This window comes from Penicillium lagena, assembly GCF_028827675.1.
Source record: "Penicillium lagena strain IBT 129212 chromosome Unknown utg000003l_segment0_segment0, whole genome shotgun sequence".
NCBI classification, from domain to species: domain Eukaryota; kingdom Fungi; phylum Ascomycota; class Eurotiomycetes; order Eurotiales; family Aspergillaceae; genus Penicillium; species Penicillium lagena.
In genome coordinates, this window is record NW_026623224.1 from 2,652,073 (window position 1) to 2,676,224 (window position 24,152).

A 24,152-nucleotide genomic window follows, 5' to 3' on the forward strand; every position below is an offset into this window, starting at 1 on the left:
CTATGTTATGTACTGTCCTGGCTGGACTCTTCCTCTTCCACGATCGCCGTCGAGAGCAATTGGCGATCACCCATGGCCTTCCACTCGGCTAGGTAGTCGAATGGCGGCTCTTCGGGCTCTACGTCGTCTGGCGGCGGACTAGAATCCTCGGAGATGCGCAGAACATGCGATAGGGAGGCTCCCGTCCAATATACAAGCAAGCCAATCGTCGTCCCGGTCAACACGGCGCCCGCCACAAAAAAAAGGAAGACCTAAAAGAGTCCCGTGAGCGGATGTCAAATACCTGTAGTTCTAGTCTAACTTACCTCGAACCTGGCCAGGACCCGCACGGGGAGGAAAGCCAGGTGGAGGAGGCCATGGCCCACGTAGAGGAAAGGTATGGCCAGGAACCGGACCAGACCCAGTAGATAGGTGAACAATGCACTGAACACACTGAACACAAATGCCGGGCCGTACGTGAGGGCCGATAACCATTCCATGGCTGAATGCGAGAGACGCTCCGCTCTGGGGTTGAGGCCATCGTAGGGCGGGTAGGGCGTGCCCTAATTCCAGGCCCAAACCGGGGCTGCATCACGATGTCATGCTCTCCAACCGCTGTTCTTTCCGTCCTCCCACTTAGTCAGTGACTTCTTTATTGATTTACTTACTCACTCGGACATGGGCAGCACGTCCATGCTGCCATCTTGATCTACCTCTCCTCCCCTCCTCTTCCTCACCTCTCTCCCAACCAGCCTCGCCTCGCCGCCCAACGTCCTCCCCCGCCCTACATGGGGAACAACCCTTCCAAAGGCCCGGCCGGCGATGCGCCGCCAGGCCATGCGCATGCCGGCTCAACGGGGGACAGAAAGGTGATTCGTCGACCGTCCCTCAATGCAATTCCGACATCCAAAAGTGTGGCCGCCGACCCCTCCGCGACCAGAGAGACCGTCGCCGGCCACTCGGCAGCATACCAGGCACCCTCGCAACACCGGTTACAGACTCGGACTGTCCCCGATTCCCCAACCCGGCCTCACGGCCACCAGGAGAGACTTGACACACGGAGACCCCAGCCCGCTCAAAGCAAGAATATCCCCTCGCCCGACCCCACCAACCCGGTCCAGGTTCCAACCTCTCGCCATGGCGCGGGCCGCGACTCCGTGGCCCCCTCTGGCCCGCCTCTCAACTCTTACTATAGCGCGTCGGCGCACCTGCAGCGCCCACCGCGCATGCCCCTGCCCATTGGCGATGCTACCACCACTCCCGGCTCGCCGATCGTCGGCCCCGAAGACTCGCATATCCAATCGCTTCCCGCGGACCGGCTTCTGGATGAGCAGATGGACCAGGATGCGTCGACGGTCGGCAGCTCGACGTTGGATGGGGATGAGTTGGTGGACGAGCTGCAGCCGTATACTGTGAGTGGGGTGGGGAAGGCCGTGCCCACATTGATTGAATGGACGGGACCCGGGGAGAAGATCTATGTGACGGGAACATTTGTCAATTGGGAGAAGAAGTTTCGTCTACATAGAAGGTATGCTTTGTCCGTTCTGTTGATCAACTAGTCTAACCGGAGATCTAGCGAAAATGATGGATCCGTCAAGTGCACCACCACATTGAATCTGCGGCCCGGCACGCACCATTTGAAGTTTATTGTCGATGGCGAGATGAGAGCTGCAGATAACCTTCCGACAGCTGTGGATTTCACCAACCACCTGGTCAACTACGTCGAAATCAGCGCAGAAGATGCCCAGAGGGAAAACGACAAGACTCCGCAGTCCGGGGTTCCGCCGGGAGTCCACCCGCCACAGGCACTGCCCGAAGACCCGAAGCAAGACCAATCCGGGGAGACAGTGGAAGAGCCGCCGAAGGAAGAGATCGAGGAAGAAGTTGCGCCCGGGGATTTTGGCAGTGACATTCCTCAGTTCCTCGCTGATCTGGACAAGGAGGAAGACAGTCCCGCCTACTTGCAGGCTGCCAATGTGATTGGGGATATGGCCACTCCGCCGAGTCTGCCGCTGTTTTTGGGGAAATCGATCTTGAACGGTACCACCCCGATGAAGGACGATAGCAGCGTGCTCAACTACCCGAACCACACGGTTCTGAACCATCTTGCCACGAGCAGCATCAAGAATGGTGTTCTCGCTACGAGTGTCACTACCAGATACAAACGAAAGGTAAGTCCACTTTGCTGTATGAACTGTTCCTAGTTCGTACTAATAGTTCTACTCGCAGTACGTCACGACCATTTTGTACAAACCAACAGGCGACATCACGGGAGAATAGGTCAATCTGTATGTTGGCACAGTCGACTCGCAGATTCTTGCCCCGGAGAGTCTATGAAATTATTGCCGCGTTATTCACGGCTTTCACGCTTCCCATGTGGAGTCCACTTCTTCTGCACTAAAATCGTACAGACATTTGGTTGACACTTGTCGCACGAGAAGAATATCAATTCAATGTTTCCGGCAAGACATGATCGGGGACCACATATAGCATGAGTTCGAAGGCGTTGGGGGCGTGTCTGGGGGAGTTGGGAAATAGCACAGAAGAACTTTGGTTTCAATGTTCAATTATTCATGTTCCTTTCTCCAAGAATTCCGAACCCTTGTTTGGTTTTTCGCTTCATAACACATTATTATACTCATAGAAATTCATCCATTCAATCCTGCCGCCATTTCACAAATACTTCATCCGTCCGGAACCGCTGCGTACAGGTGGATTCCTTCAACGGGGTCGTCAAGCCTTCACGGAACGCAAGCATGCCCGCCTGCGCAATCATGATCCCATTATCGATGCAGAACCGCTCATCCGTCGCAAAGACACTGCCCCCACGGTCCCGCGCCATCACCCCCATCATCTCCTGTAAACGCAGATTCGAGCCGACGCCGCCGACAACCAGGACCTGTTTCGAGCCGACGTGCGCCATGGCGCGCTCGGTGATTTCCACCAGCATGGAATAGATGGTTTCCTGGAGCGAGAAGCACAGATCGGCGCGGGTGGGCTTGTCCCCATCTTCATTCTTGGTATCGGCATCACCGTCATCTTTCTGCGCCTGCTCGGCCCCCGCGAGACCCAAGGAGGCGGCCAGCGCATCCACCGCAGCCAGAATTCCCGAGAACGAACAGTCCATCCCCTTCACCACATACGGCAGGTCCACCAGCCGCTTCCCCCTTTTGGCCAGTTGCTCGATGTTATACCCCGGTGCCGGGTCATTGGGGATATGTAGCGTGCGCGCAAAGCGGTCCAGGCAATTCCCCACTGCGATATCGAGCGTCTCGCCGAAGATTCGGTACCGCTGTGAGCTGTACGCAATCACCTGTGTGTTGCCGCCGGAGACGTACAGGACAACGGGGTTCGTTGCGCCGGTGATAAGCCGGCCCATTTCGATGTCTAACGCTGGGTATTAACCATCTGAACTCATGAAACAAAGGAGAAAGAAAGGAGAGGAGAGAAGATAAAGAAACGTACGTCCAACGCAGTGGTTCACGCCAACCAATTCCTTTTCCCAAAGCAGACTGAGCATCCGCGCCGCGACGGCAATACTCTGCAGCGGGGCGCCCATCCCCGGGCCCTTTGTGTAGCAGATGCAGTCCACCTCGTCCACGGTTACCCGCGCCTCCTTCAGTGCCTGCTTCACTAGCTTGACGACCCATGCTCGGTGGTGCCGCGCTGTGTCTTTGGGCAGGAAGCCCTCGCCTGGTGGGGAGTTGTAGGTGTGACGCACGTTGGCGAGGACTCGGGGCTCGCTGCCGTCGGTCGGGTGTAGCATGATGCCTATCCCGACCTTGTTGGCGGAGCCTTCCATTCCGATGGCTATCATTTTGGATTCTGTGTGTGCGTCGAGTACTGGCGGGTGTTGTAGAGTCTTAGAGGATGGAACCTTGGCGGGAATTGATTTTCGTTATCGCTTGCTTATCAGCTGTTTCCCCGATCAACATCTACTTTTCTTCTTTTCTTCTTTTCTTCTCTCTTTCTCTCTCTCTCTGTGTACTGTACATTTTTGACTTGGGAGTGGCTGTCCTGCTGTCTTCCATCCGCACTCTCATACACATGCTTGACTTCGTTTCTGCATTCTTCTCTTCTCTATCAAGACCTACACCCACCATGTCCTCCACAGCCCATTTCCTCAACTCGGAGACGAACTCGCTCGTCGACCCCCAGACCTTCGAGCGAGAGTCACACAATTTTCTGGCCTGGCTCAAATCCAATCCTGGAGCCCACGTCAGCCCCAAAATCTCTCTGACAGACCTTCGATCCAGCGGTGCTGGACGAGGAGTCGGTGAGTGCCCCCAATTAACCCCCTCCCCACCCTGCACACAAAATTTCCCTTTTTGTGGACCACGCCCTAATAGATATTTCAATGGCAGTGGCTCGCACCAATATCGAAGAAGGAGAAGACCTCTTCTCCATTTCTCGCACCACAATCCTTTCCGTGCAAAACTCGGACTTGAAGACCCTGCTCGCCGCAGACCTGGATGAGCTGGGCCCATGGCTCTCTCTGATGCTGGTCATGATATATGAATACCTGCGCGGCGAATCCTCGAAATGGGCTCCATATTTCAAGGTCCTGCCCTCTCACTTCGATACCCTGATGTTCTGGTCTCCGGCCGAACTGCAGGAATTGCAGGCCAGTCCTGTGATTGAGAAGATTGGAAAGCAGGGTGCCGATGAGGCAATTCGAGACAAGATTCTCCCTATTGTTAGAGCGAATCCGTCTCAGTTCCCGCCTCTCAATTCCCGTGAGTCTTGGGAAGGCGAGGTGGCTGCCCACGCACTGCTGGAACTTGCTCACATGATGGGGTCCCTGATCATGGCTTATGCGTTTGACATTGAGAAGCCTGAAGACGATGATGAAGAAGAGGAGAATGGTGATGATGACGGGTATATGACCGATGACGAGGAGCAGCTGCCCAAGGGCATGGTGCCGCTGGCTGATCTCCTCAATGCGGATGCCCACCGCAACAATGTGAGTGTCCTACCATCTTTATTTCAAACCATTCACTAATTCCAAGTAGGCTCGGCTGTTCCAGGAAGAAGAAGCGCTGGTCATGAAAGCCATCAAACCGATTAACTTAGGCGAAGAGATCTTCAACGACTACGGAGAACTCCCGCGAGCGGATCTCCTGCGTCGCTACGGTTATGTGACCGACAACTACAAGCCTTTCGATGTAATAGAGCTGTCATCGAAGGAGATCTGCCAGGCAGCCGGTCTGGAAAATGCGGATGTGGAGTCTCAACCCAAGGTACATTTCTCTCTCTATCTCCACTACCTGCTCTTGGAATATTCTAACCACCATCCTAGCTCCAATTGCTCGAAAAATTCGACATCCTCGATGACGGCTACGTGATCTCCAGGCCAGCAGCAGAAAACTCCATCCACGACATATTCTCAACTGAGCTCGTGTCCCTCGTCACCATCCTCACTCAGACACCATCCGAATTCGACGTGCAAAAGTCAAAGAACAGACCCCCCAAACCAAAAATGGAGTCTGCTCAGATCGAGGTTCTCCAGCGGGCTCTGCGGACGAAGGCGATGTACTATCCTACGTCTATTTCGGAAGATGAACAGATATTGGCCCAGCTTCCCTACGTGGCTGAGGATGCATCCTCTCGTCGGAAGCGAATGGCCCTCCAGGTTCGTCTTGGCGAGAAAGAGACCCTGTCTGCTGCTCTGTCTGTGCTGGAGCGCCATCTTGCTCAGGTGACTGAACACCGGAAGCGGAGTGCCAGCAATGGGGATGAGACCAGACAGGCTAAAATGCCACGGATGTGAAGACGATCAACGATTGCGGGTGATTAAATATCTTTGATTTTCTCGGAAGATGCTTTTCTCTTTCGCTTTTCCAACATCGCTTGATCGAATCATAACGTCGGTTATCCGTACACAAGGCCAGGCCCGCCAACCACCCTTCGACCACCCCGAAGAAAAAAAAGGAACTATGTACATCAACAAGTGCAGAATACCTTGAGTCAAGCCCCGGTGTCTGTGTCAGCAAGAATGAAGAACGTGGGTGAGGTGGAGGAAGAAGGTGGGTGTGGGAAACAAGACAAACAGAGGGCGTTCAAAGCAGACTTCCCTTCGCCGCCCACGCAACCAACCAAAAAGAAAAAAAAAGCATGAGGGTACTAAACTACAAGGGGAGATTGAAGAGAAAAGAGGTTTAAAAAAAAATAAGAACAAACCCTCAAAAAACGCCCGCCAAATGCTGCCTGGGAAGAGTGGGAAAAAAAGTCGTTCGCGGTCAAGTCTTCACGTTTCCGACGGCGCAGCCTGCCCCGAATTGACCGGGGGGTTATGACCCGGCTGCTGGTCCGTCTGCAATCGTCGCTGAGATTGTGCCTGGGCGTGCGCCTGCGCATGAGCCTGGGCAGCCACGGCGGCCTGTTCGCGGGCCTTGGCCATGGTGATGGCGCGGTGCTGCATGATCTGGAGGCTATACCCATCGGTGTCATAGACGGGTTCGTCGTCCGAGTCCTCCTGGTCGTACTTGAAGCGGTCTGCTTTGAGGGGATCCAGATCGACGGAACAGCGCCCGGCCACCACGTTGCGCCGGTCCACCAGCAGCCGGCCGCCTCGCCCGATGCGGCGTCGGAAGGAGGGGAGTTTGTGCGGTTCTTCGTGCAGCTCCATTGCGCGCGAGGCGAACTTGTCTCGCGCGAAGAGGGGACTCGTCACGTCTAACGAGGTGTCCATCATGTTATGATCGGATGCCTCGGAGGATGGCGGTGTGGGCAGTTGCGCGGTGAACGCAGGCCGGAAGGCGGCTGTGTCGAATGTCCGCTCGGGAGATGGAGACAGTGGTGCGCGGGTGTGATCCACATAACCCTCGTTCCACTTGATGTGCTTGCTGATGTTCTGCTTGATATCGCGCAGGATGTCGTTCTCCTTCTCGGCCTGGACTTCCTCCAGCAACTGCAAGTCCTCGGCGCCGGTGACACCGCCCTTGAGAGGCAGACGCAGTTGTGGCGCACTGGGTCGCTGGGGCATTTCGGCCTGCTTCTTCTTCGGCTGGAGAAGGGAGTCAGCAAATGTGCGCGTGCATTGGCACAAAGCAGCAGAACGCACCTTCTGGTTGATGAGATCCTCATCGTCATCCTTGATATTGAGCTTCCGCTTCATCTCTTTGACCTCGGTGCGCTGGGCGAAGACCTGACGCTCCATCGAGATCATCTCCCGTCGGCCGATCTCGCGCTGGCGCACCAGCGCAATCAATTGCCGCGCGTCTTCCAGCTCCTTACGCAGACGCCGCAGCTTCTCCGCGCTCTGCGCATCTCTGCCACGAGTCTTGCGGATCTGCCGCACCTCGCGCCTACGGAAACAGACATACGGATCACTATCGTCCGTGTCTTGGCCGGTTTCAAACTGCACAGGATAGAGTCAGCGCGGTCGCACGATACAACAGTGGCTGGGGACACTCACCTTGAGACTTGGCTGCAGGCTATGGTTCTCCGTGGCCATCCGACGCGACTTCCAGTGCTCATAGATATCCTTGGCGAAGCGCTTGACACAATCCTCTACCGCGGCATCCATCGCACTTTCCATGTCCGCATAGGAGGGCACCGGGGGACTGTCGACTGCCGCGAACGGCTGCTTAGCCTGCGCGGTCTCCTCGAAGAAGTTCATGGTCGCCTCGAAGTCATCCTCGGAACACTGGTCGGCGGCGTCGCGCTTCTGGTTGAAGATCTTGAGGAACACATCGTCCTCCTCGGTCATGTTATACGGACATCCGCAGCAGTCCTCGACGGTGGAGGAGAAGCGGATGTACGTCGCGGGCTGCGAGAAAATGGGCGGGTACAGCTCATCATAGCGCAGGTTGCTGAGGATGGTCTCGGGGGTGGGGATGTGGGACGCGTTGACCTTGCCGCGGGCGCTGGCCTTGATGGCGACCTGCAGATGGAATTCCTAGAGGCGTGGTGCCGTGTTAGCATGCCGTTTTGTTTCCTGATGAAAAATTTGGTGATGATATCACGTGATCGTGCAGGGCTTGCGGCTAAAATTAGAGTGGCTAGGGGGGCGTACCTCCTCCTCGGCCTTTTCAACGCCGGTTTCGATGTTTTGTAGGGAGGACTGGATCTCTTCGTCGAGGGCATCGATCTCATCCTCGCGGACGATGGGGATGGACGCCTTGGAGGTGAGTTTCTTGGGGCGCGTCCGGCCCAGGCCCCCGTAGCGAGTCATTGGGACGGGACGCGCAAGCAGGCAACGACCATGGGCGGAGGGGGGGATGAAATGGGTATCAGGAGAAAGAGGAGATCATGGGCTGTATGGTGGTGGTATTTTCGTGATGAAAAACGATACGGGGAGGGGTGTTATGGACCAAACAATGATGCAGGGAGAGCAGCCAGGCGTTGGGTTGACGTTGCAGTGTGACCCGGGTCTGCTCGGGGTTGGTCCAGTGCACGGCCTCAGGGGCTCGCTTGCCACTCCCGATGCGGTTAGTGCGGGGGGACGGATATCAGATTCTCGGGTCGTTGTTATCATTCATCATCCTCCTCCCCATCGCCCCCATCATCATCATCACTCTTGCCTTTTCCAACCCAGTACATACCACGAGGCATGGACTCCTCCCACTATGCCACCCGTGCGAGGCGCGGCTCGGTTGGCACTACCCAACTGTTTGACAACATCGTGTCCGGCTCCAACTGTACGTGTCTCCGCCTGCTTCCCACTCCCGATGCTGACCGGATCCAGTCGACCGCGATGAGGTGGACCGACTGCGTAAACGGTTTATGAAACTCGATAAGGTGCGGTGACCAGGTACCACCCCCCGAAATGACGCTCACGTGGTCTCTCCCAGGACGCCTCCGGGGCAATCGATCGCGACGAGTTCCTCTCGCTCCCCCAAGTATCCTCCAACCCGCTCGCCACGCGGTATGTCTCATGCGCGCGCTCTCACCCATTGATCCCTGCCTGACATCTCTCCCTCTTAGGATGATCGCGATCTTCGACGAAGACGGCGGTGGCGATGTCGATTTCCAGGAATTCGTGACCGGGTTGTCGGCATTCAGTTCCAAGGGCAACAAGGAGGAGAAACTGCGGTTCGCGTTCAAGGTCTACGACATCGACCGCGATGGCTACATCTCCAACGGCGAGCTGTTCATCGTGCTGAAGATGATGGTCGGCAACAACCTGAAGGATGTGCAGCTGCAGCAGATCGTCGACAAGACTATCATGGAGGCCGACAAGGATCGCGATGGGCGAATCAGCTTCGAGGAGTTCACCGATATGGTCGAGAATACGGACGTGAATCTAAGCATGACCCTGAGTACGGCGCCCTCCCCGTCCCCTCGTTATTCACCACGCTGACCGTTAACCACTCAGACCAAATTTGATTTGTCTATGAATGAATAGTATCCTGGTGCAGGGGTGTGTGGTTGATGGCGTTTCTTTTGATTTACTTGTGGGCAATGACATGATGACCAGCGATGATTGAACATACATAGCCAAAATGTCAGGTCGGTCAGCAACCTGAAACGAGCGACCTTCCATGGTTTCATTTACTTCTTCTTCTTCCTTCCTTCCAAATGACCTCGGCGTCGCATCCTCCTTTCATTTCCTGGCCGACTTCCGGTCTCGTGGACCCAGTAGTTCTTTCTCTCCTGGCTGCAGCCCCAATCGCAAGTGTGTCAGGTGTCTCGGATTGTCGGGTCTGGTGAGACGCGACATCCGAATTCCGAGGCACTGGATTCGACGCAGGGGTGTCGAGACGTGGTACAGGCCGACTTCTTCGCCACGACCGCCTCGTGTTTTGTGCGACGAGTGATGACCACGGTATCGGGAGAGGATGGGGATGCTAGAACAGCCCCCAGAGTATAATACAGAGATCTGAAAATGATCTTCGGAGTAGTCATGTACACTGATCGAGGATCTGCTGCACGATCGAGACTAAGCCGAGAGAGTAACTAGACAAGAACAAAGTACCTCAAACCTCGACTCATCCCTCGTCCCCATCCCAACCAGTCCGCGGAACAATGCGCAGTATGACATCGTTCGCCCTTTCGTGCCCAATCCAATCCTTTTGCAAGCCTCGCCGATCATCCCCGTGTAGGCGTTCGGGGCAATCGATTTTGCCATTCATCTCGATCGGCGCAGATATCCGCCCGCGTCCGTTCGAGGCGTCGGCGGCTGTCCGGGCGATCGCTGGAATGAGCTTCCCTCACCCCCTAAATCAGTGCGGGCGTCTAATTAGGGAACTATCCAGCATTCGTCACGAAATGTACACGATACCTAACGAATGGTGCCTAATGTCTGCCCTATGGTTCTCCTGGGGGGGGGTGGGTGGTGTACTTCCATCCCTTTATCCCTGAGCGCCGGCAAGGGGAATAGCCCTAACTCCCAACTGTCTGACTCCTAAGTCAGCCCCAGAGTTACACATCGTCCCTCATTGACAGCTGAGATCGGGAACCCACTCAGGAACCTCCTCCCCGGGTTCCCGATGGTCCCAGGGCTGCCCAATGTAGATTAGCCGCGTCGATCCCATTCCTCTAGTGCGTAGTCAATAATGATGATAGTCCAGGTGCTCGGGTTTAGAAGAGAGGGTCAGGAATGGAACCCTCAAGCCCCCTCTAGCGTCATTACTACTATACGCTTGTTTTTCTTTTCTTTCTGCAGCTGCAGACAGACAACGTGCCCTACTACATCCTCCTACCTACGCCATACTTGCTGCCTACGTACCTGCCCAACAACCAACCCTACATCCACCTCACCCAACCTGGCATCCTACGCGAGTCCGCCGCAGTCTCCCAAATCGTGGGTTGACCTCGATCTGCACCGGGAGTCCGCGTGGGACAGCCTGATGGATGGCGATAATCGCCGATTAAAACACCATGACCGCCTGAGAGCCCTGGGCCATTCCAACTCGGCTCGATTTACGGCCATGAACAACTCGCGCGTTGTAGACTCGGCCGCCCTGTCGGCTGCGGAGAGGGCCCAGCAGATGCCCTACACCGGCTATGGAGGATACACAGGGACAGCCTTCCAAGCCGGTTCGTTGCAGGCGAATGAGGTACCTGGGGCTTACCAGCAGGACTTTGCGCGCCATCAGCAGCAGCAACCACCGCAAACACCGCAAACACCGCACCACCATAGACAACAACAACAACAACAACAACAACAACAACAACAACAGCGTCGCGGACAACCTCAACAGCAACATTCCCAAGACGTACAACCCCAGCAGCAGCCGACCTTCAATCCATACGAGTCGGCCATGCTGTACGGCTTTCAAGGCCCATCCACCCACAGTCAGGGCGCCTACGAGGTGGTGCCACAGTACTCGACGCGGCAGTCTGCAGCCACGATGGATGCTCTGTCGAACCAGTTTGGAGTTCCACAATACTATGCGCCAGAGGAATCATCTCGCGCCGGGGTGGTTCCTCAGTCGGTGCTTTCGCCCTATCTGAGCGCGCAACTCCAGCAGCAGCCATATAGTACCAACCAGCAGGTTGCGTCCATCGCGCGTCCCAATACGACAGCACAGCAGCCCTTCGCTGCTACGATGGCGGATTTTTCTTCGATTGGCACTGCACCGACAGCGCGAATCGACCCGCAACAACATCACCAGCAACAGCAACTATCTGCAGACCCCAGTCTGGACGAGGCATACACACAGTATCAACGCGCACTCCTCCTCACCTTCGAACACACCCGCGCAGGCCGACTAGTCGAAGCAAGCCGCTCCCTCCTCGAAATTTCCGAGTGGCTTGTCACGAACGCACGCGATCTCGGTACGCATCGTCCATCTCCCCAGCTGCAGGAACGATGCAATGCTAGCTAGCTCCACTGCACGAAAATGGAGCACCCTTGGACGAAACTGATCATCATGAATATCCAATTTAGGAATCCTCCGCGACGACCACCTCCTCCACGCAGACCGGGTCCAGCTCTGGAGCGACTTCAATCTGTGCTGGCTGGCCGTGTGCCAGAAACAGAAGGATCTGACGCGTGACCTCGTTGCGACGGGCCATCAGCCACCGCAGACGAGTCTGCTGCACCGTGAGCGGCTGGAGGCCATGGGAAAGGATCTGATCCACCTGTGCGATCAGCTTGAGCAGCACGGCCTGGTCGATTATCAGGTGGGGGTGTGGGAAGAGGAGATCCTTTGCGGTAAGTCATACTTTAGTTCGTCGGAACGGGACTAAGCTAAAAAGAACTAGTGCTCGGCCAATGTCTAGATCTGATCGAAGCCAGACCCGATCTGCTCCGTCTCCAGACCGTCCCTGAACCCGCTGCCGCGACACCTTGACCTTTGCCCCCCTTTCGTGCAGATAATTACCCGACAGAGTGGTTTCGCGCTCAGACGTCGATCGGAACCGACTGTCGTGCGCGGGGCTGGCGATTGACCAGTTCCCCGGGACTAGTTACCGCCACGATGGGCTATTGTTTACTAGCCTGCCATAGTTGGCTGGGGGCCACTACTACTCACTCTTATTGTTGTGGTGAGGATCGCTGATGATGCGATCGCTTCGAAAAGTAACGACAATTTGTCATTCCTCTCTCCCAAGGCGACCGGTGACGCGACCTCTCGTTGTTACGGTAGCTTTTCTTTAACCGTCTCTCTCTCCCCCTCTTTGCATCTTCGTCTTCCTCGGCCCACGCTCTGTGTGCGAAGAGGCTTTCCTTAGGGCTTAGCGAGACGGCGCTGCTCTGCTCTGCTGTCTGTGCTCGATTCGCTCATTATTACTCGCAGCTGACGCGGGAGCTTGTACATAGTGATCTGCGGATCGAGCTTGTTCTTTTGTCGTTGTTGTTCGGGTCTGATTTCCATTCTGGATCAATTGCATTCGGGGGGCGCATGCGGGCTGACGGGGGTCAAAAGGATTATCGGCGCAATTCGGCGTGGACCGTCTCTGGATGTCCGGAGCAATGTTCTAAGGAGAGAAGCCTCCTTTTGGTTACAGACATAGATACCCTCAGACATCACGAATGATAGTCCAATGTAAATCGAACCGCCAAAATAGTAACCCCGGATATGCATTTGAGTACAGGATATAGAACCGGAGTCGCGACTCTCGATCGGCTGCGCTATGGCAGGTGGAAAATAATACACATATGGAAAGAAAAAGGAAAGAAAATAGATCACCGCTTGACCCAGGTGGGCATCTTGCGGGCCTTGACGTGACCGGGCTTCTTCCTCTCGACGCGACGGGCATCGACGGAGATCACACCAGCTAGAAACAAGTATGTCAGTATTATGTTATACACCTTCCGCAAGTTGGAAGTGGTAGTAGACGTACCCTTTCTCAAAACAGGCTTCAGAGCTGGCTCATGCACCAACAATGCCCGCGCCGTAGCCAACGTAATAGCCTCCGCCTGGCCTGTTACACCGCCGCCACGCACATTGATCCACGCATTGTACTTATCCAGCCGCTGTGTACAACGCAGTGCCCACAGCGCGCTCTCGCGGTCATGCACGCGCTTGAACACGTCGACCAGCGACCTGCCGTTAACGAGGATCTCGCCCTCGCCTTCGACGAGATGCACCACAGCCGAGGATTCCTTGCGCTTGCCTCTTCCGCGCGCGCGCCCGCTCTCGTCCACAGTCGGAGGCGCCAGTTGCTGCGCGTACGGGTTCCCGGGCCGTAGGAAGGACTCCAGCGTGGTCCGCACCTCGGCGGGAACAGCGGCGGGCTGGATGCGGTTGAGCCGTTGTAGGATCTTGACTAGGCTCTTGTATTTCTTTGTGGGTACGGGTTCGCCGACAAAATCACGGAACTGGGCGAGCTTGAACCATGCCATTCGCGGTGCTTCGCTTGCTTCCATGGTCGGGAGCCCGGAGTATTTCGCTTGCAGTTTCTCGAGCTTTAGGACGTGGTCGATGAAGCGGGGGCTGCCGGAGAAGTAGGCCGGAGAGGCGGGGACAATTCGCGCGGGTGACCGGTTGCTAAAGGTTGAGAAGTCGATCTCCGGCGCTGCTGGGGATACTGCCTCCTCTGTCGTTGCATAGGTGCGGGTTTGGGTTCGGGGGTGTCGGAGGTGTGAAGGAGCACGGGAGACGGATACTCGGGAGGTGGATGATGGAAGCCGAAGCAATTGCATCGCCTGAGCGATACAATTGGACCTGTGTCCGGCCATGGTTGTTGTGTTCGAGAGCCTGTCCAGTCAATGTCTGACGAAGCGAGGTGTTGTATTGTGAAAGTAGTGGAGCCGATAAATTCAGAAGGGAGTGATCATGTGACTACACGTGATCCGCGAGGCCTCACGTCTGTACAGTAGTGGCGTAAAAGTCTGAGGCTCTCCATAGTATCTTTCTTTACCGCCTCTTTATAAATGGACCTTTTTCTAAGGGACATACCGTCCATTAATTGTAGTATTTGAGTGGTACGAACAATTATTGACGGCAAAATATTAGCGCGGTATTTGGAGAGTCTCTGACTTGTACACCACTAGTGAGACCAAAAGAGTGCTGTGTTAGTGGAGTCGGTAATTGAGTACAGTAGGAATTGCTCGCCCTATCGAGGACCGCGAAGACGACCCTATGGGATAGGGCTGTTGCAAATGCAAATATTCGCAATATTTAGGTCTGCGGATGCAAATATTCGCAAATTCTAGGCTCTGCGGATTTTATTCGCAATCCGCATCCGCAAAATTCAGAGCCTGCGGATTGCGGATTGCGAATAAAATCCGGCGAATAAAATTGCGGATTGCGAATATTTGCAACACCCCTACTAGTATGGGACTGCTCAATGGCATTGGCTTCAACGATGATAGGATCACGACTACCCGCTGTGACAATGCACAGACCGTCGATTTGGTGACCAAGGAGTGTCGCCAGGCCTATACAATGCATCGGCATGTCGATATCATACGGACTTAGTCCAAACAGAGAGTTGCTGCGGGCAACATCAAGGTGGAATGGACGAATATGCATAAGTCAAATTTACCTTCTGGATGCCGCCGGCCTAAGTATACTAATTTCTTAGCACGAGGCCTATTTGAAATTTCTGTCTTACACCTTCCTCTACTACCAAAATACCCACTAGTCGCTCTCGAGTCGCTTTGGAGCTGAACATGCGTTATATTCAGATGTCACTCACCCTATAATTTGTGCCTAAACTCCTTCCCTGGCAGCCATAACTGTCCCGGCGGACTAGTTTGACTCTCGCTACAGGGGTACTTGTGTGCAATAGAGACCGTGTGGAAATCATTCACGAGGGGAAAGTTACCTTCCTTCTCAAACCATTGATCCGTGAGGGTTACTACGGTTGGCCAAGGCTCTCCTCCCAAGAAGATCTATTACTTCCGCGATGGCGCTTCGCACTCTAATTTTCAAGGTGCTAGAAGAGGCAAAGCACATCAAACTAGTTAATGCTAAGGTCTACAACACTACTCTGTTTAGGGGCAAGATGACCGTGGTGATTTTCAACAAGCGTTACTACCCAAATAATATCATTGATCAGCATATAAAGTTCTTTACCACGTACCTCCAACCTATACGCAGACAACAGAGGAAAATAGGGGAAGGAAGAAAGGTAAACCCTTACTTTGGCTTCATCTCCATTAGAAGATTAATAACCCTTAGCACCACATTAAGGTGACTTCTCATGTCTGTCTATGGCAACGCCGGGCAGTGGTCGCAGCAGCAGCAACAACAATAACGGCACGACCAATGACAATGACAAGGACAAGGACGAGAATATATCCGTTGATTGAGATGATTACGATTCACGACTATTATTTCTGCCACAGAGATGGCCATTGACGTTCTTTTCTTCTCGATTGGATCAATATGATGTTCATATCAATTAAAACCGCAACAGAATACAGTGGAATAGCCAACAAATTGGAGCGTCCTTGGTACCACGTGACCACGCATTAACTAGTTTCTCCGGATGCCGACGGAACAGCCAACGCGCACAAAATTTCGTCTCCAGCCCCTCCTCCCATTCTTCTTCTTCTTCTCTCCATCTTTTCTTTCCTCCCCCCAAATCTTTCAAGATGACGTTCGGCAAGCTTTACGGTCTTCCTGTATGTTCATTCTCATCTCCTCCACTCTCTTATCCCAAACTAACTCCCTTCTCAGGACAACGGTCGCACCATCGCCATCCTGGTTGCTGCCAAGCACAACAACCTGGACCTGGAGCTGGTCAAGACTGAGGCCAAGGCTACTGCTGCTTTCAACTCCAGCGCTGAGTACCGCAAGATCAACCCCGTTGGCAAGATCCCCGCTTTCGTCGGCGCCAATGGCTACACTCTCACCGAGGCTATCGCCATCGCCATCTACGGTATGTTTGACGATGTTTATCTTTACCCAGCAACAACACCACACTTGCCCTCTCTTGTGCCCTTTGCATGATGAACAGTATCATTACTAGTTATCCCTGACTGAACTATACTTGTTGATAATACCAACTCTGATAAATTGGCCTACCCCGCTTTGGAGGAAAATTTTCCATCACATTGCCCCATTGTTGCTTCTGATTGCTCGAACGACCCACTTGGACATTCTGACTGACTTGTCCTTTTGCAGTGACCTCCCAGAACGAGAAGACCACTCTGCTGGGCAAGACCAAGCAGGACTACGCCTCCATCGTCCGCTGGCTCTCGTTCACCAACGCCGAGCTTCTGCCCAAACTCGGCGCCTGGTACCGCCCCCTCCTAGGCCTGGACGGCTACAACAAGAAGGCTGTCGATGAGGCTGCCAAGGTTGCTGTGAACACCCTCGGCGTCTTCGAGACCCACCTCACCAACAACACCTACCTCGTTGGCGAGCGCATCACCCTGGCTGACATCTTCGCCGCCTCCCTCCTCACCCGTGCCTTCGCTACTGTCCTGGACAAGAAGTTCCGCTCCAACAGCCCCGCGGTCTCCCGCTGGTACAACACCATCATCAACCAGGACGCTTTCAAGGCTGTCTTCCCCAACCCCGTCTTGGTCGAGGAGGTCATCAAGTACACTCCCCCCAAGAAGGAGGAGAAGCCGAAGGCTGCTGCTGCCCCCGCTGCTGCTGAGAAGCCCGCCGAGGAGAAGCCCAAGCCCAAGCACCCTCTGGAGGCTCTCGGCAAGCCCACTCTCATCCTGGACGAGTGGAAGCGCCAGTACTCCAACAGTGAGACCCGCGAGGAAGCTATGCCCTGGTTCTGGAAGAACTTCAACGCCCAGGAGTACTCGCTCTGGTCGGTCAACTACAAGTACAACGACGAGCTGAAGCTCACCTTCATGGCCAACAACCTGATCGGTGGCTTCCACGCTCGTCTCGAGGCATCCCGCAAGTACCTCTTCGGTGCTCAGGGCGTCTACGGTGAAAACTACAACTGTCTCATCAGGGGTGTCTTCATGGCCCGCGGCCAGGAGAGCCTCCCCGCCTTCGACGTCGCCCCCGACTGGGAGAGCTATGACTTCGTCAAGCTCGACCCCACCAGCGAGGCTGACCGCAAGCTTGTCGAGGACATGTGGGCCTGGGACGTCCCCGTCATCGTCGAGGGCAAGGAGTACCCCATGGTTGACGGCCACGTCTTCAAATAGATGTGACACGCAATTCTTTTCTTCTCTTCCATCCTCCCCCAAATACCCTCACCCTTCCCGTCCCCCTCTTAAAAAAGACTTACGCGCCGATGTTCCTTATGTTCATGGTTATGATACGTTGAGATGTGGAATGATGATCGATCAGGACCTAAGGTGTCTCCGTCTCAGTCTGGCTGCTTGATAGTTTAGTATGAATCGAACAAGGCAAACAGCATGAGATGTTCTCTCAATTCACTCATTCTTTATACCGTAGACGCAATGGCATTGTTATTAGTGTTGGGTATCCATCATAGTCATCTGGTTATATGTATTGAGATCATAACCCCATTGGCTTACAACTTTGGCCCTGTCACGAAACTGCATTTTGAGAAGTGTGCGACGTGATGCTCCCGTAGTAGATAGTGTAGCTCAGATGGTTGTGACAGAGAATCCACCGTGCGTTGGTTTAATATCCCCGACCTTTCAACTTCGCATCTACTTATCTGGGCCGATAGAGCATAGCAACCCGCAGGGGAAAAACGAAAGCTAATCCGAGGGCATGCGCAGACTTGGGAATCTAAGTTTCGGATGCATTTGGCCAACCTCGCCTTTCTACTACCTCGCGCCCAGATGCCGTTCTGAAGACTGAGGTTGAAGATGGCATCGGATGCAGAGATACCGTGTTCTGTGGAGTCACACTGGGCCTCTTTGTACGCTTTTTAAGCCAAGGCAAGAGGTTGAATACACCACCGCATGCGAAGATGCCCAACCAAAGTGCCAACTCACTTCCATATATAACTATGCCAAGGATGTTAATAGCCGGCCCGAATACTTATCGTATGTTAGCGACTGCTCTCTCATCCAAACATCTTACTCCACTCACGAATAGATACGAGAGAAAACAGATCACCAGCGGCGTCGATGCCCACAAAAAAGAAGCTGATTCCTCGTACTGTTCGGTGGACGTAAATGTCCCAGTAATGCCTCAGTACCCCTGCCGAGAGCAGAGATGCGCTTAGAACAGCCATCAAAATGAGAGGCCATCTGATATCACGAGATCTGGCTTCTTTTAATGCAAATATCAACCCCGCTTCAATGGCACCAAGAATCAGAAAAAGAGGTGCCACCGCGGCAATGCATTTCGTGACAGAGTACCTCTATTCCATAGTCAGCAATACGTAGACAATGAGATGAGACCGATTACCCTTACCTTCCCATAGTATAGGCACTGGCCCCAAGTAATAAGGCTCAGAGTAGTAAGTATTTGAGGCTGGACTCTTAGAGCCACGTTGAACTCTTCCACAATATTGTACACCCCGAGAGGGACCCCGGCAGTTGCCCACAATAGCATCATTGACCCTTGCAAACCTTCAATGTCATGTCTTCTGTAATTTATTATAATCTGGGGTAGGAGCTAAAAAAAAAATTAGCATAATCGAGTAAGATCTTAGCCAGACACGAATGCCCTACCTGGATAGACCAGCACACCTATGAGCTTTATTAGTCATTAGAATCAATATTTCAAGCAGTTGAACACACCGCGCCTACAGTTCCCAGGACATTTTCTGCTATAGGGATGTCCATGCCGAAAAGGTAGGAGAATATGAGAGGGCTTAGGAATCCAAAATATTGAAAGGGTTTGGTAGATAAGAACGATTCATCATGCCACGTGACAGTGGGTATATTTCCTAGAATTCTAATTGGGCGCTTTTTGGACGCACCCCCTTCCTCATTGCCATCGACCCTAATAATATGGACGCAGAAAACGAATTGAAGGAGTCTTTCAAGGCAAATAATTGACGGGCACCGCCGAATTTATGCGGGAGGGCAGAAACATTCTATCACTGTTTTATTCCTTGGATGTAAGATGACGCCAACGACACGACGCTTTATTCAAAGAATTGAAGCAACCTCTTTCACGTTCCACTCACGATCCCAGGATTAGTTTCCATAGTAAGGGTTCGGAACCGAGTCCGTAGTTGACTCGGTGCAACACTGGTCGAATATCTTTGCCCCGGTCGAGTCATACAAGCAGTTGTCGGCTCCGAAATAGATATCACCATAATTCCGGGGCCAGACAGCCTCAAGTTTGCAGCCAGGAACCACGTTATAATCAGTCTTGTCATCGCCATTGAACTTTGCATAGATGGTCGCAGTACTGTTGGCTGTGTTTTGATCCGCAATACCTATTTGGAAAGAGTTTCCTGTAAGATCAATCATAAATATTTATGAGAAATGTTATGACATACTTGTGGAGCTGGGATGGCATAAGTTCTGGTCGTTAACGTTGATGCATCCATCGTTAACGTGCTTCATCATCCATATTAGCCGATAACCTTCACGCACTAAATGATTCTTCTTTCGAACACGTACCAAGTTGGTTCCACCAGAGTTGTATCCAGATGGTGCAGTACAAGGCCAGTAGTCACCACCAGGAGCCCCATTCTCCACATTTTGGGCTGCAGTTGCGATATCGTCACAGATGGGCAAGTTGAAGAACCCAGGAGTGCGGATTCCGTTTTGAAAGATCACGTCACCTTCCGTTCCTTGTCCATCAATGACCTTTGACAGAGATGGCATTTTATAGCCATTTGCGTTATTATTCAGCTGATAAGCCTGGTACGAACTCTGCACAATATCCTCTAGAATGACACCACCGTAAGCAGTACCGTCGAGAGTCGAGTGAGTGCCACCAGGGAGACCACTGAAAGGCTGCATGCCAGGAGAAGTGTTGATGCTCACTACATAGTAAGCATCATTATTGTAGCAGACATAGCTGCCCACGAGGGTGCTTTCAGACATGTACTTGAGAACATCTTGATCCACGGATGTGGAACAACCACCTGCCTTGCGTCTGCATTAATTGGTAAGTATATCTCTTCTCCCAAGTAAGTCGGGGACTCATTCTTACAGAATTCGAGGATATTGTTTGGAAGGAGCTTCTGCCCAGGCAGCTGGAATCAGCTGCCCATAAAGGATCTTTTCTGCCTGGGCAGTCATCCCAGTCAGCTCCACCTGAGATGAAAGCAGAAGCATGGCACCGCTGGTGACCATACTCTGAAGAGCAGTGATGGAGGAGTCATCACTTGCTCCGCTAAAGAGGGATGTCATATATCCACTCTCCATGCCAGTCCAGGCTGAAAAATAAGTGCCAAGTGCATCCGAGATTCCATTTTCAGTACCTAATGCATTGCTTGCGCTGTTTTGGGTAAGCTTCTGGTCAATATCAAGCTGTGCCGCAGGGGTAAGAGAGATCACTGACGATGACATCGAGTCTTTGCCCATCGCAGTGCTGAAAGAGATGATAGCTGCGTTCGTTACGTCTTTGCCCATAGAGAAGTACTTCGAGCTGGCAATAACCTCGACTTGCTTTAGCGCTAAAATCCCGAATTCCAGTTAGCAGCAATCTTCAGATACAGCAAGGGATATTATTACCAATGTTCCATGCAAATGAGCTTGCAATGCCAGCAACCATGGTAATGGCATCCAGGATGAACTTGATTATTGTACTGTCATCCTGGATTTGGGGCGCAAATGTGCTGGAAAAAGTACCAATATCATTTTGCATGGCATTCAGAGCGTCACCGAGAGCATTATAGGTTTGCTGATGAAGCTGAGTGGACGATATTCCAGGTTAGGCAACAAAGAATACCGCGAATGACAAACAAATCCACATACCTGATGGATGGAGGAGAAAGAGTTCATGATCAGATATCTGCGTGTTCAATTGAGTACTTATACTTGTTTGTTCCAGAAAGAAAGTAGCTTACTTACCCAGCAGGGTATTTGAGTTGATTACAGGTGAGCACCGTAGAGCAAGGAACATTACCAATATCTCCGCAGTTCCAGTTGTCTGGGCCAACAAAGTAATTGCTGATGAATTCGGGGAAGTTTAAGCCACTGGCAGAACCCGAAGAAGACCAGGCAGCCAAAGCAGCTTTCAGGGCATCATCTGCATCTGCTGCATCCCAACGGGCGGTGGGGTTCAGCGTCGCGTCAGTGATTTTGGAAGTGCATTGGACATTCTTCCAACCCGATGAATTTGAGGTTCCATTAGGGCGGATAGATGAAGAAGGGACAGGCTTGGAAGGCCTCGGAGGCTTTGAAGGCTTCGGAGACTTTGCAGATGTTGCATGAACAACGCTAGGAGGGGCAGCTTGGCCCAGTACGCATAGCAAGGACAGCGACGTCCAGAAAAAGACAAATCGCATTTTGAATTGGTGCTTGGGTGATCAAACAGATAATGACTGAGAAAAGAGATCTTTGGTTGAAACAATTCAATGACAGCTACCATGTTGGTCTATTTATACCCTCAAGAGCGCCTCCTTTCCCGTCAAATATCTGGAGATGAAGAATACGAGAACTACAAACCCCCAAGACCAAATTGAGCATCCAGTCGGGCCAAAAAGTTGAAGCGTGCTTTGAGAACCATATGACATTCGCTGATGAATGCAGAGATCCTCTTTCTCGCCCCCATAGATGCAAGTGTGGCGACTACTCCGGCGTTTTGCATTATTACGCAAAAGGGAAACCGACGAGGATCAATGTCTGACAGGAAAGTTCGCTTAGCAGAAAGATCGTCAGGGCACTGAAAGCGGGAGATGAACCTTTGGGTTGTTCCCGAGCTAAGCATAGAATACGAGCGCCGCTTATTGCTCCTCCAATCGCTGCGCCCACATTTTCCACGTGGAGTGAGTGGGCCCTGAATGTTAGATGCAACTTTAGGAAAGTTGTCAACCTTGAGATATGCCTTATTCTGAAGACTCCACTAACCTAGATTATCATCAATCGGCCCATAGCATAAATACGAGTGATTAAAATAGATTCCGAGACGGACAATTTATTTTCATTTCCCGATTAGATTGATTGGCGCGCTCCGTTTCTAGTTCATACCAGAATTCTCGGTCTCTGATAGTTATGAGGCCGGTTCGTAAGAGTGATTTGCGTGCTCATCGTGATCAATTGAGTCCCGGGTCACTAAACTATCATCAACGCTATCGAAAGCAGACAACAAATCCTAAGCACTAGACCAGTGAAGAAGCTCTCCAATATAGCCTAGTGATTCCCGAAGCGGCACTCCATCCTGATATATTTAATTTAATTATAACTTGCTGGTGTATCTAAATAAATGGCCGCTCTATAACTCTCCTTCCCCGAAACAGTTCAAGCTAAGTCGGCAGTAGCAGAGCGTCGGAACAACGATGTCCTCCAGCCGCCGAAAGAGCAAGAGGATATCGCTTCGCAAAATCCCAAAACTTCAAGGCTGGCTGAAATCACTATTGAACGCTTTCAGACGGTAAGGAGAGGCAGGCCACCTTTTGACTCAGTTGCCTTTACTTGGACTCGCGCCCCTCAAACCTTTATGGATGACGCAGTTTTGGGCCCATATACCTGTAAGGATCCTGAAAACATCTCCAGAGCAGACGTGTGGCATCTTAGAAGAGGATGTAGGCTACGAATCTAGACCTATGACATTTTGGGAACCTTGCAGGGCATCTTAAGCGACAAATTGTGCGCTTCGTGTTACATGACACTGTCGAAGTGTTCTCGACACAAGTACGATTACGACCATTGGAACAGGGGATTTGAGAATGGAGACTATTAAGGATCATGGGGTTTAAGAAGATCTCCACCACTTATGACTCAAGGGCTCTCTTGCATGTCAGACATTAAGAGAGTCAGTCATTCATTCAAGAAGAAGGAACTTGATCCTGATCGAGAGGCTTCTGAAGAAGCTTCAATTGATATCTTAGGCTGATTCATCTGTGGTGAGGGCTTTTTTACCTTATGAGGAGATATACTACGATGATTTGTTTCATGGACGGTGAGGGCAAGAAGATGACGATGCCGGTGAACCTGATGAAGCTGATGAACGAGACCCGCAAGAACTGGTGTTAAAAAATAAGGATCGATTTGAAACCTGGCCCAATAATACAACTGACTGACAATCAATCTAGGCCATGATATATAAGAAGAAACTATTGAGATTCTCAAACATCGATAGGTCACATAATAATACTTGGAGGAAGAATGAGGTTAGTTAATAGTCTTAGTCAAGGAATCAAAGCGACCCCGCTAACCTCGTGGATCTAGAGGTCTTTGTTAGAACCACGGAGTATCTTTGACCGACTACCCTCATTGATCACTTTTCAATTACTACCATTCGAGCTTCGGCCTGAGCCCTCAAAAAGGCCGTATCTAAATCTATATTGAATTGACAACTTACTATAGTTAACAATAAGAGGAAGCTCTGGCTATATTCGCGCGTAGAGATTCTTGGCCCATAAATCTAGTTAGGGTAACATCCGTGTTTAGGCCTCCAGGGTTACTATAGTGCGTGGAACAGTAAAATGTGATTGTGGGAGTTCCATCCAGTCACAACCGTGCGCGGAGACCCATGCGGAGAAGCGGGTCATTCGGTTTGTCAGGTTCAGAACACCTGCTGCTTGTGAGTAGACTGTTAAAAACGATTCTTGCCATAGATTTGGGGGCTGCTGGGGTATTCAGGAACCCCGGGGATCTAAGAATGTGGATCTAGATGTTTGGTCAGTCGATTGCAGTGCACACATTGACTCGCTTCTCCTTCTCTAACTAGAGGACGACGATTATCCATTTTTGACCTCTTTTTGACTTCGGACTTTAGGGAAATGAATCAGTTGCTCTTTCCCCGCTTGCCATTTTCTTCCTGTCGATCGTTGCATCCCCCATAAATCTCCCGTAAATCGCCCGTCAA

The 24,152-nt window shown here is 52.4% G+C and overlaps 14 protein-coding genes across 14 annotated transcripts; 6 read left to right on the top strand and 8 right to left on the bottom strand.

The window, feature by feature from the left end:
• Window positions 1-5: 5 nt before the first annotated feature.
• Window positions 6-479, bottom strand: N7510_006262 (uncharacterized protein; the record flags this gene model as incomplete). The annotated part of the gene is made up of 2 exons (XM_056978188.1): window positions 6-251; window positions 306-479. The coding sequence occupies 2 exons, from the start codon at window positions 477-479 to the stop codon at window positions 6-8; spliced, it is 420 nt and encodes a 139-aa protein (XP_056834220.1).
• Window positions 480-767: 288 nt separating this feature from the next.
• N7510_006263 (putative Snf1 kinase complex beta-subunit Gal83) lies at window positions 768-2,259 on the top strand (the record flags this gene model as incomplete). The annotated part of the gene is made up of 3 exons (XM_056978189.1): window positions 768-1,507; window positions 1,556-2,150; window positions 2,197-2,259. The coding sequence occupies 3 exons, from the start codon at window positions 768-770 to the stop codon at window positions 2,257-2,259; spliced, it is 1,398 nt and encodes a 465-aa protein (XP_056834221.1).
• A 376-nt stretch (window positions 2,260-2,635) lies between these two features.
• kae1 (O-sialoglycoprotein endopeptidase) lies at window positions 2,636-3,796 on the bottom strand (the record flags this gene model as incomplete). Its single annotated transcript, XM_056978190.1, has 2 exons — window positions 2,636-3,366; window positions 3,445-3,796. 2 exons carry the CDS (start codon window positions 3,794-3,796, stop codon window positions 2,636-2,638), a joined length of 1,083 nt encoding a protein of 360 aa, XP_056834222.1.
• A 284-nt stretch (window positions 3,797-4,080) lies between these two features.
• Window positions 4,081-5,749, top strand: N7510_006265 (ribosomal lysine N-methyltransferase; the record flags this gene model as incomplete). The annotated part of the gene is made up of 4 exons (XM_056978191.1): window positions 4,081-4,255; window positions 4,344-4,942; window positions 4,992-5,219; window positions 5,279-5,749. 4 exons carry the CDS (start codon window positions 4,081-4,083, stop codon window positions 5,747-5,749), a joined length of 1,473 nt encoding a protein of 490 aa, XP_056834223.1.
• A 477-nt stretch (window positions 5,750-6,226) lies between these two features.
• N7510_006266 (uncharacterized protein) lies at window positions 6,227-8,155 on the bottom strand (the record flags this gene model as incomplete). The annotated part of the gene is made up of 4 exons (XM_056978192.1): window positions 6,227-6,985; window positions 7,043-7,339; window positions 7,397-7,879; window positions 7,997-8,155. 4 exons carry the CDS (start codon window positions 8,153-8,155, stop codon window positions 6,227-6,229), a joined length of 1,698 nt encoding a protein of 565 aa, XP_056834224.1.
• A 378-nt stretch (window positions 8,156-8,533) lies between these two features.
• cnaB (calcineurin regulatory subunit B) lies at window positions 8,534-9,283 on the top strand (the record flags this gene model as incomplete). The annotated part of the gene is made up of 4 exons (XM_056978193.1): window positions 8,534-8,621; window positions 8,669-8,721; window positions 8,775-8,848; window positions 8,908-9,283. The coding sequence occupies 4 exons, from the start codon at window positions 8,534-8,536 to the stop codon at window positions 9,281-9,283; spliced, it is 591 nt and encodes a 196-aa protein (XP_056834225.1).
• Window positions 9,284-9,603: 320 nt separating this feature from the next.
• On the bottom strand, window positions 9,604-9,828 carry N7510_006268 (uncharacterized protein; the record flags this gene model as incomplete). Its single annotated transcript, XM_056978194.1, has 1 exon — window positions 9,604-9,828. The coding sequence occupies one exon, from the start codon at window positions 9,826-9,828 to the stop codon at window positions 9,604-9,606; it is 225 nt and encodes a 74-aa protein (XP_056834226.1).
• A 944-nt stretch (window positions 9,829-10,772) lies between these two features.
• On the top strand, window positions 10,773-12,221 carry N7510_006269 (uncharacterized protein; the record flags this gene model as incomplete). The annotated part of the gene is made up of 3 exons (XM_056978195.1): window positions 10,773-11,703; window positions 11,816-12,082; window positions 12,133-12,221. 3 exons carry the CDS (start codon window positions 10,773-10,775, stop codon window positions 12,219-12,221), a joined length of 1,287 nt encoding a protein of 428 aa, XP_056834227.1.
• Window positions 12,222-13,054: 833 nt separating this feature from the next.
• Window positions 13,055-14,050, bottom strand: N7510_006270 (mitochondrial 37S ribosomal protein uS9m; the record flags this gene model as incomplete). The annotated part of the gene is made up of 1 exon (XM_056978196.1): window positions 13,055-14,050. One exon carries the CDS (start codon window positions 14,048-14,050, stop codon window positions 13,055-13,057), a length of 996 nt encoding a protein of 331 aa, XP_056834228.1.
• Window positions 14,051-15,222: 1,172 nt separating this feature from the next.
• On the top strand, window positions 15,223-15,628 carry N7510_006271 (uncharacterized protein; the record flags this gene model as incomplete). The annotated part of the gene is made up of 2 exons (XM_056978197.1): window positions 15,223-15,395; window positions 15,547-15,628. The coding sequence occupies 2 exons, from the start codon at window positions 15,223-15,225 to the stop codon at window positions 15,626-15,628; spliced, it is 255 nt and encodes an 84-aa protein (XP_056834229.1).
• A 285-nt stretch (window positions 15,629-15,913) lies between these two features.
• On the top strand, window positions 15,914-17,440 carry N7510_006272 (putative translation elongation factor eEF-1 subunit gamma; the record flags this gene model as incomplete). Its single annotated transcript, XM_056978198.1, has 3 exons — window positions 15,914-15,943; window positions 15,999-16,200; window positions 16,446-17,440. 3 exons carry the CDS (start codon window positions 15,914-15,916, stop codon window positions 17,438-17,440), a joined length of 1,227 nt encoding a protein of 408 aa, XP_056834230.1.
• Window positions 17,441-17,996: 556 nt separating this feature from the next.
• Window positions 17,997-19,003, bottom strand: N7510_006273 (PQ-loop repeat-containing protein; the record flags this gene model as incomplete). Its single annotated transcript, XM_056978199.1, has 4 exons — window positions 17,997-18,250; window positions 18,303-18,576; window positions 18,630-18,833; window positions 18,959-19,003. The coding sequence occupies 4 exons, from the start codon at window positions 19,001-19,003 to the stop codon at window positions 17,997-17,999; spliced, it is 777 nt and encodes a 258-aa protein (XP_056834231.1).
• Window positions 19,004-19,360: 357 nt separating this feature from the next.
• Window positions 19,361-20,894, bottom strand: N7510_006274 (uncharacterized protein; the record flags this gene model as incomplete). Its single annotated transcript, XM_056978200.1, has 5 exons — window positions 19,361-19,623; window positions 19,669-19,729; window positions 19,793-20,273; window positions 20,331-20,796; window positions 20,855-20,894. The coding sequence occupies 5 exons, from the start codon at window positions 20,892-20,894 to the stop codon at window positions 19,361-19,363; spliced, it is 1,311 nt and encodes a 436-aa protein (XP_056834232.1).
• A 295-nt stretch (window positions 20,895-21,189) lies between these two features.
• On the bottom strand, window positions 21,190-21,630 carry N7510_006275 (uncharacterized protein; the record flags this gene model as incomplete). Its single annotated transcript, XM_056978201.1, has 1 exon — window positions 21,190-21,630. The coding sequence occupies one exon, from the start codon at window positions 21,628-21,630 to the stop codon at window positions 21,190-21,192; it is 441 nt and encodes a 146-aa protein (XP_056834233.1).
• Window positions 21,631-24,152: the final 2,522 nt, after the last annotated feature.